The following is an 11,037-nucleotide window of genomic DNA, read 5'->3' as shown; positions in this document are numbered from 1 at the left end:
TCACGGGAGACGTAACAATGAATTGCAGACTTGCTTCTATGATAACATTGATAAGGATATTTATTTATTATCAAACACTTTCATATCTGACTGAAGTTCAAACAGATCTTTATCAATCACGACGCCAGATCAGGGTCGGTTCTAGGCATTTGTACTATAGGCCAGGAAAATAATCTGGGAAATGACTATTTCGCGACTTTTTGTTTCGGCAAGCTGAATTTATACATGACACTATAGATGTTAAATACATATTATGTACAACAACATAATAGTTTCCACAGTCATAAAAATGGGGGGAAGATTGTTTACAAGGTGGTTAATTGTATGATTTTTACGTAAAATTACGTTTTTCGCTTATAACTATTTTCCGTTCATTTTCACGAGAAAACAGTAAAGTACTCTTTTTTTCGTCTTCAAAAGACCTACAAAACTAGCCCTCGAGCGTCAAAAAATATTGATTAGATCAAAAGTTATAAACACAAGAAGTTTATTTATAATATTTAGCACCTATAGTGATAAATTGAGCTTGCCGAAACAAAAAGTCGCGGAATGGCGAAATTTCCCAGCTATTTTTCCTGGCCTAATTCATAATTAAATTTCTTAAATATCACGAAAAAACATTTACAAATTGGCAACACTGTACCATTCGAACTGTGACGTCATCGTACAGATTTTATGAGTAACATCCCATTATTTTAGAATATATGTATGTAGCAAAAAAGTCGTCACTGCAAAATTATCTGCGAATCGTTATCGATGCCCGATCAAATTCACATTAATTTTTAAATTTAGAAATGATACCTACTGTTTATCTCGATAACAACCGTTGCGTATTTATCAGTTTAAGTGCTGTTGTATAAATAGATAGGCTAGGTACATTTAGTTTGACAATACAGTTATCACTGTTTTGATTTGCATTTCATAGAGTTTGTCGTGTACTATCCTGTGAGGAAATTATAAACGTTATTTATAATAAAGTATAGATCGTAATATTTCCAAGTGTTATTGGTTCTACCGTTTGTAGCAAGTATATCCACAGAATTAGGTATGTATTTTGAAATATTTTTTATTGTAAATATTTGATAAAAAATGTTTATATATTTTTTTATATTACTATTAGATACTTATGTACATTTTGACTTTTTTGACATTTTTTGAGTAATAGAGAAAATATTTATCAAATACGTAATAAGTTACGTATTTTACAGATTATTTTGCTATCTCCTTCAGGGTCTGTATTACATATTTATCAATATTGTGAATAATACGTCGATTAAAGAAAGTAAATAAACAATCCTTAATCAATTTAATGACAATTAGAATTATTTAACCTAGTGAGAAAATGTGATGATGTTAAACAGTTCTATTTCTAATTTCCCAAAGCGAGACTCTTTTATTTACATAAAAATTTGCTGATGGTTTAATAATCAAGTGATGCATGTACCTAATATAATTATTATATTAAATTATAATTAATTATATTAAACGTTCATAATCTTTTACGTCAAAAATGATTTGCAGTCTTTTATCAGTCTTAACAATCATCTTCAGATCTCTTACATCTCAAGGCTTTTGTGTACCTAGATATTATGATAAATATGTATACGTTTTGATAAATATGGGCTTACCAACACAATATAAAAGATAAAATATTGTGAATGTTCGTTATTACCTCATACAATAACGTTACTAACTGAATAATATTCACGAAAGCAATAGTAAAGGTAAAGGTAAAGGTAAAAGGTAAAAAAATATTTATTGTGCATAGTTATAAGACAATATACAACCTATACACAAAAGGACTAGACACAGATAACTGATAATTAGCCTACCCCTCAGAAAGTCAAGTAACTTACACATATTAAAAGCAATAATATAAATAAATTATAAAGTGTTATTAAAACAATGAAAAAAACAGTATAACTTACATATACATACACAACACTCATACATGCTTGTGCAATACACATACAAATACGTAGTATAGTCAGACTCACACTCGCACACACACGCATATTATATTAATACTAATATTAAGTCAAAAATTAAAAAGCTAAAACTAAAAAACAGCAGCATTCGTGGAGTTATCGTTTTCCATGACCAACTCACGAATGCGTTTCTTAATCAGAGCTGCATTACGGAGTGTTAAGTCTTGAGGCACCAGTACATTATTTAATATCATACCTGCTAAATAGGTAAATGAACATCTAAAATATTCAGTTCGATGACGCATTATTTGCAAATCGTGTAAATTACGAAGCTGACGATCATGTACATCATGTCGCCAAACCAACTTCTCATAAAGATAGTCAGGAGTTGTATTACACAGTATCTTATTTACAAAAACACAAAAATGAACATAACGTCTTTCACTGAGTCTTAATTTACCGAACTGTCTAATAAAGGGAGTAACATGGTGAAGAAAGGGTATATATGTGACAAAACGCATGCACCAATTTTGAATTTTTTGCAGTTTAAATTTATCAGCATTTGTAAGTAAAGGACCATAAACATAATCACAGTAATTTAGATGAGACAGAACTAAGGATTCGACCAATACTAATTTAATGTCAGAGCTCAAATAACGTTTTAAAGGCGCTATTTGCTTAAAGGAGATGAACGCCTTCTTACATAATTCACTAACATGTTGTGAGAATTTCAGGTCATTATCAAATACAAGACCCAGATTCTTTACTGAACTACAGTTTTCCAAAGGACAATTGTCAATATAAACAGCAAAATCCCCCAACTGTCTAGTTTTTTGATAAGTACCGATAACCAGGTTTTTACATTTATTTGGGTTAAGCATTAGAGCATTTTTATCGCATAACTCCTTAATCCGATGCAAGTCAGAATTAATAAGATCAACAGCAGTTTGTTTATTGTCAATTTCAAAGCTGTACAAAATTTGTAAGTCATCTGCATACATGTGCAAAGTAGTATGCACTACTGACGACACAAAGTCCGCAGTACATATACTAAAAAGTAAAGGCCCCAGGACAGAACCTTGTGGCACTCCAGATTTTATTATTCTAGGTTCAGAAAATAAAGAACCGTTTTCAGTTTTAATTCTAATAAGTTGCATTCTGTCTTTAATATAGGAATCAAACCAATCATGACATTTATTATGAATTCCATAAAAAAAGAGTTTGGCCAATAGGCAGCTAAAATCTATTGAATCAAATGCTTTCGACATATCTAAAAGCGTGAGGCTTAAAACCTTAGAAGAGTCGATAGCTCGTAAAGCATCATCAACCACAGCCGCAAGTACTGTTCCTGTACTAAAATTTTTACGAAATCCTGATTGGTTAGAAGGTAGAACATTATTAGAATTAAAGTGAATGATGAGCTGATTATAAATAACCCGTTCCGCAATTTTAAGGGGAACTGACAACAAACTAATAGGTCGTAAATCTGCAAATTCTTTAGCTTGCGATTTCTTAGGAATAGGGGTAACAATTGATGTTTTCCATTGATATGGAACAATTCCAGTTTCAAAAGAATAATTAATTATATGTGTTAGAGGAAAGGAAATCACAGGCGTACATATTTGCAACATACTACCAGAAATACCATCAAACCCGGTATTATGCGGTTTTTGTTTATAAATCAAACTTTCAATTTCATTAACAGAAACAGGTGAATATTCAAAGATGCTAGTTGACGAAGCAGAGGTGTAAAAACATTGGACATATTCGTCATTAGCGTAAGCTATACAATAACATTTTTTGAAGTATTATTGATTCAAATGTTGGTAATTTCTAAAAATTGAGTCAATTTAATATAGGTATAATAACCAAGTATTGCTCATTTATTATTACTCATTTATTTTTCTTTATTTGTGGTATTTTACCACCAATGAAATTTATAAAATTAATGAATGATTTTTAATGAATACTCCAGTCGAATTAGATCATAAAACCTGAATATAAAAAAAATTATGCATGGCAAATTGATTAACTGCAGAAAGTTTTACAAAAATTTTATGTTTAATAACACTTTAATAGCGATTTCCTGCTAAACAGTTACATTTATCAGCTTGAATAAAGAGTACATAATTTTTTGTGATATTGTTTCTCTTTTCAATAATGTTTAAANTTATGCGTGGCAAATTGATTAACTGCAGAAAGTATTTACAAAAATTTTATGTTTAATAACACTTTAATAGCGATTTCCTGCTAAACAGTTACATTTATCAGCTTGAATAAAGAGTACATAATTTTTTGTGATATTGTTTCTCTTTTCAATAATGTTTAAATTGTGATGTCTAGCAAGAGTAAAAAGTTTTGAACAAAACAAATTTTGAGTTCTAGGTAAAGTGCCCTCTACCGGCGCATAATGTAACTTTTCTCGGACTAGTCCAATAGAGATTCATCTACTTAGTAGGTGTACCAAATGAGACATTATTAGACCTTAAATGAAAAAGAAATTCACTACATACTACTATTATTTTAATCCCTAGAATCACCTCCCGGAGTTTCCTGATGGACTTTCAGAACNATTATGCATGGCAAATTGATTAACTGCAGAAAGTTTTACAAAAATTTTATGTTTAATAACACTTTAATAGCGATTTCCTGCTAAACAGTTACATTTATCAGCTTGAATAAAGAGTACATAATTTTTTGTGATATTGTTTCTCTTTTCAATAATGTTTAAACTATGATGTCTAGCAAGAGTAAAAAGTTATGAACAAAACATTTTTCAGTTTCTGACATGTTTCAGAAAGGTTTCCATTTTTCTTGAAACGTTTCATAAAAATCCATGCAACGTTCTGGCAACTTTCTAGAAGCCCAAGATGTCCTCCCAAAATACGTTTCCAATTAAACCTTTCAAAAAATTGGTTTCAGTAACATTCTTTTTATGTTCCATTTATGCCCTCGATATTTTTGTTTTACGTTTCAGTATATTTTCAGAAATGTTTGAGTAACATAATAATTTGATTACCATATTGTTCTCATAATGCTCTCAACTTTAGATCATTTTCATTTCAAAAGCGTTTTTGAAATAGTATAAATAGTGTGAGTATTTTTTTAAATATCTCTAATACTCCTTTGTGATATTTTTATTTGTATTGTGAATGACTTAATTCGAACTAAAAAAAGTTACATTGTATATTAAAAAAAATAAATATGCTCTTCTAGTTTGGGGATGCGGCAACTTTTACTAAGAATTTCTTTCTTTTTGAGAAGCCACTGAAAAAAGTTTCTAATATGGATTACGAATTTTGCCATTCATCGTACAAATAAAAATATCACAAAACAATATCAGAAGCATTAAAAAAAAGANAGGATTCGACCAATACTAATTTAATGTCAGAGCTCAAATAACGTTTTAAAGGCGCTATTTGCTTAAAGGAGATGAACGCCTTCTTACATAATTCACTAACATGTTGTGAGAATTTCAGGTCATTATCAAATACAAGACCCAGATTCTTTACTGAACTACAGTTTTCCAAAGGACAATTGTCAATATAAACAGCAAAATCCCCCAACTGTCTAGTTTTTTGATAAGTACCGATAACCAGGTTTTTACATTTATTTGGGTTAAGCATTAGAGCATTTTTATCGCATAACTCCTTAATCCGATGCAAGTCAGAATTAATAAGATCAACAGCAGTTTGTTTATTGTCAATTTCAAAGCTGTACAAAATTTGTAAGTCATCTGCATACATGTGCAAAGTAGTATGCACTACTGACGACACAAAGTCCGCAGTACATATACTAAAAAGTAAAGGCCCCAGGACAGAACCTTGTGGCACTCCAGATTTTATTATTCTAGGTTCAGAAAATAAAGAACCGTTTTCAGTTTTAATTCTAATAAGTTGCATTCTGTCTTTAATATAGGAATCAAACCAATCATGACATTTATTATGAATTCCATAAAAAAAGAGTTTGGCCAATAGGCAGCTAAAATCTATTGAATCAAATGCTTTCGACATATCTAAAAGCGTGAGGCTTAAAACCTTAGAAGAGTCGATAGCTCGTAAAGCATCATCAACCACAGCCGCAAGTACTGTTCCTGTACTAAAATTTTTACGAAATCCTGATTGGTTAGAAGGTAGAACATTATTAGAATTAAAGTGAATGATGAGCTGATTATAAATAACCCGTTCCGCAATTTTAAGGGGAACTGACAACAAACTAATAGGTCGTAAATCTGCAAATTCTTTAGCTTGCGATTTCTTAGGAATAGGGGTAACAATTGATGTTTTCCATTGATATGGAACAATTCCAGTTTCAAAAGAATAATTAATTATATGTGTTAGAGGAAAGGAAATCACAGGCGTACATATTTGCAACATACTACCAGAAATACCATCAAACCCGGTATTATGCGGTTTTTGTTTATAAATCAAACTTTCAATTTCATTAACAGAAACAGGTGAATATTCAAAGATGCTAGTTGACGAAGCAGAGGTGTAAAAACATTGGACATATTCGTCATTAGCGTAAGCTATACAATAACATTTTTTGAAGTATTATTGATTCAAATGTTGGTAATTTCTAAAAATTGAGTCAATTTAATATAGGTATAATAACCAAGTATTGCTCATTTATTATTACTCATATATTTTTCTTTATTTGTGGTATTTTACCACCAATGAAATTTATAAAATTAATGAATGATTTTTAATGAATACTCCAGTCGAATTAGATCATAAAACCTGAATATAAAAAAAATTATGCGTGGCAAATTGATTAACTGCAGAAAGTATTTACAAAAATTTTATGTTTAATAACACTTTAATAGCGATTTCCTGCTAAACAGTTACATTTATCAGCTTGAATAAAGAGTACATAATTTTTTGTGATATTGTTTCTCTTTTCAATAATGTTTAAATTGTGATGTCTAGCAAGAGTAAAAAGTTTTGAACAAAACAAATTTTGAGTTCTAGGTAAAGTGCCCTCTACCGGCGCATAATGTAACTTTTCTCGGACTAGTCCAATAGAGATTCATCTACTTAGTAGGTGTACCAAATGAGACATTATTAGACCTTAAATGAAAAAGAAATTCACTACATACTACTATTATTTTAATCCCTAGAATCACCTCCCGGAGTTTCCTGATGGACTTTCAGAACACCCTGTATGTAGCATATATTTTTACGGTAATTTAAAAAAAAGAGAAACGCCTCTTTGTTCTCAAGATTTTTGCAATAATAATGCGCAATTTTCGAAAACTGATTTTTGCGCGTTCGACCTTTATTTTACGGTTAAAAAATTGGTGAAATATGACTTTAGGTACATTGAATTGCAGGTAATTTAATTGCCTACAACATAAAATAATTAATATTCCGACAGCTCGTCTAGATTTTCATAGGCAGTAGGAAAAGTGAAATGTCTACTAATAATTTTTGTACGTTCAAACACTAATTCGACTGGAGTAGACTAGTCCAGTTGGCAGAGGTTCGGCGTGTGTCAAACCTTGATAACCCGGAAATAACTACACAGGTCTACTTTAAATGATGAGTACAATAACTGGCTAATTTGCTGACAAAGTATTTTATCAGGAAAAAAAGTTATTAACAATTTAACTGTAAAAAAAAAATTTTTTTGGTAGTTTTCTTTAAATAACTCAGCAGGATGATCTTGTACGAAAAAATGCTTAGGACATGATTTTGTTCTAAATAAAAATAGCTACAAAATGGCGTTGGTCCGATTACGAAATTTGCAATAACAAAGCCGTGAGATTGAAAAAACGGTATAAAACTCCAATTTTTTTAAGTTGCTGTAAAAATGTCGATTATAAACAAAAAGTGATAAAACTTTCGAAAACTATAATTCAATATATATACAATAATGACGCTAAAGCCGAAAATCAGGAGAGCAAAACTTTTTGTTCTATAAGGTGTTATACATTCATCGGCATCTGAAACTCGAAACTTTGCCAAATTTGTTCGAAGCTTTGCTGACACTTGAAATTTGGTACACACATAGTGTAAATATGCAGAAACCAAAAGCAATTTGCAAAATTCAAGTATCTTCATTTTTGCAGTTTTGGTAAGGTTTTATACGTCACCCTAGTTTTATACGTCACCGTTTTTTTAATTTTTGGACGTATATTTATGTATATTTATAAAATATTCCATTACGGTAGATTAGCCAGCATAATTACCTACAATTTAAAAAAATATATATTTTCATCGTTTAGATCCTAAGCTACTTAACATTTTGCGCCTGTTAGCCGTAGTCGTACATTATTCAACATATTAACATAAAACAAAATCGTACGTGTGGGGTAAACCTTTAACTTTTCATTTTCGAGCGCGAGCTCCGCTCTTCGGCGCTTGTATACTATTAGAAATATGCAACAGTAAATTTAAACAATTGTTTACTTAAAGTTAAAGGTTTACCCCACACGTACGATTTTGTTTTATGTTAATATGTTGAATAATGTACGACTACGGCTAACAGGCGCAAAATGTTAAGTAGCTTAGGATCTAAACGATGAAAATATATATTTTTTTAAATTGTAGGTAATTATGCTGGCTAATCTACCGTAATGGAATATTTTATAAATATACATAAATATACGTCCAAAAATTAAAAAAACGGTGACGTATAAAACTAGGGTGACGTATAAAACCTTACCAAAACTGCAAAAATGAAGATACTTGAATTTTGCAAATTGCTTTTGGTTTCTGCATATTTACACTATGTGTGTACCAAATTTCAAGTGTCAGCAAAGCTTCGAACAAATTTGGCAAAGTTTCGAGTTTCAGATGCCGATGAATGTATAACACCTTATAGAACAAAAAGTTTTGCTCTCCTGATTTTCGGCTTTAGCGTCATTATTGCATATATATTGAACTATAGTTTTCGAAAGTTTTATCACTTTTTGTTTATAATTGACATTTTTTCAGCAACTTAAAAAAATTGGCGTTTTAAACAGTTTTTTCAATCTCACGGCTTTGTTATTGCAAATTTCGTAACCGGACCACCACCATTTTGTAGCTATTTTTATTATGAACAAAATCATGTCCTAAGCATTTTTTCGTACAAAGTCACCCCTGAGTTATTTAAAGAAAACTACTTAAAAAAATTTTTTTCACGATTAAATTGTTAATAACTTTTTTTCCTGATAAAATATTTTGTCAGCAAATTAGCCTGTTGTTATACTCATCATTTAAAGTAGACCTATGTAGTTATTTCCGAGTTATCAAGAAAATGTCACCAACAGTAACTTTTCGGCCTCTGCCGACTGGAGTAGACAGCAAGTGTTTCTTTTTGGCTATCAAAGCATGGCTGCTTGATTTTAAGCATCCATTTTGTACCTTCTGTATATTTAAACGTTGTAATAATTTAATCGCAGAAATGATTGTAAGTAATTAGCAGTAGAACAGGATCAAATTACAGTGGCTGCAATTTAATATAAATGTCAACCTTTGTCAATAAAAAAAATATCACTTGGTGCGTCCCAAGAAATTCGTTGATTTCTTTTCTTGAAAGAACCCATGACAACCAATACCTGACTGCTTGACTTTTTAAAATATCTCAAATATTTTTCGTGAAAAAAAAACTACAACTGTTGGACATATCATATACCACATTTGAGAATTAAATGCCATTATAAGAACGTGAGGATTTGCCACACCCGCCCAAGATAGATTTCACATATATAAAATTTTCTTCATTTTTAGAAAGATGGCTTGTCATTGTTCCTTTTTGGACGTCCTAGCAGTAATATCCACGCTGCTAGCCGTGGGATACGCCTATATAAAATGGAAATACTCGTACTGGAGCCGGAAGAACATCCCGTACATCGAACCCTCCTTTCCATTCGGGAACTTGCCCAATCCCTTTTTCGGTGGAAACCCAGAAAGCTTCGGCGACAGGACCACCCAATTGTACAAAGAAGCCAAAGCCAAAGGTGGGTGGGAACAAAAAAAACAATTTATTATTCAAAAGTGAAGTTAAATATAATAAAAAGGTGCGTAAAATTGGTGGAATGTACATTGTGTCCCTTAAGTATTGTGTACATTGGAAAGGCGGATATCTTGACCCAAAATAGGTTAGTTTACCTACAGATCCACTTCTTATTTGTGGAAGGGCGAAATGGGCGGTGACTATTAGAAGCCTTCACTATACCCATTCTTGTCTATCACATGGATTTCTATGGCTTACTTTATCGCTCTCACGTAACTTCAGATAGACATCGGTACTTTCCTACCCTGTATATCCGCAATCGCTTCGTTTTAGGCCAACCAATAGAGATTTTTTGGCACACGGCGGGCTACATTTTGTTCGAGTTTTGTTTTTGTTTTCGGTCCTTTTCCACTAGTTGTCGCGAGGAAGTCAGAACACATTTTTTCAATAACCAACCAACATGTTTAGAGAAGATTTCTTTATTCTTAGTTATGGCTGGTTTATACTGAAGTCCTTGGAAAAAAGTGTCTACAGAGTGTCCCACCTCGAACTCCATCGATGGATATCTGGGAAACCGCTCTAAGGATTTTTATGAAATTGTGATGGTGTGATACGGACCGTGGGGCCCACCAAGTTAAAATATTTTCAATAGACCGGAAGTCGATACTAGCTTTCTTATTTTAAATTGAACCACCTGTATATTATTGCATTTTTGGAAACATCATTAAGTTGAAAACATATTTCGAGAGATATTTCCATTTTTAAACAAAAATTGACAGCTGCAGACTGTCAGCAAAATTTAGTTTTCCCGGTTTATTTTTTTGTGCAAATTGGACATTTTGTAGAGAAAGGCCTACTTTATCGAATTTGACATGAAAATTTTCCAGTTTTTATACAGGGTGGTCAAAAAAAAATATCGAATATGAAGTTCAAAATATGAAGTTCAGAATATGTGGCAAACTAGAAATTTTTAAATGGAAACCCTAATTTTTTTGCAATAATATACAGGGGGTTCCATTTAAAATAAGAAAGTTAGTATCAACTTCCGGTATAACCGGAAATACGATGACCTTGAAAATATTTTAGCTTGGTAGGCTCCACAGTCCGTATCACGCCATCACAATTTCAAAAAAATCCTTCGGGCGGTTTCCCAGATATCCATCGATGG

At 31.6% G+C, this 11,037-nt stretch overlaps 1 protein-coding gene across 1 annotated transcript in view; it reads left to right on the top strand.

Annotated features, from left to right (window-relative positions):
- Window positions 1-885: 885 nt before the first annotated feature.
- LOC108915392 (probable cytochrome P450 6a14) overlaps window positions 886-11,037 on the top strand; it is a 20,223-nt gene continuing 10,071 nt past the window's right edge. Inside the window, exons 1-2 of the mRNA XM_018721414.1 lie at window positions 886-1,045; window positions 9,644-9,873. Of these exons, the coding sequence (XP_018576930.1) occupies window positions 9,648-9,873 (226 nt within the window). The 5' untranslated portion in view covers window positions 886-1,045; window positions 9,644-9,647. The remainder of the gene's footprint in view (window positions 1,046-9,643; window positions 9,874-11,037) is intronic.

Source organism: Anoplophora glabripennis, unplaced genomic scaffold (assembly GCF_000390285.2).
Source record: "Anoplophora glabripennis isolate ALB-LARVAE unplaced genomic scaffold, Agla_2.0 scaffold155, whole genome shotgun sequence".
NCBI lineage: Eukaryota > Metazoa > Arthropoda > Insecta > Coleoptera > Cerambycidae > Anoplophora > Anoplophora glabripennis.
This window is presented reverse-complemented; position numbering and strand designations above follow the sequence as displayed.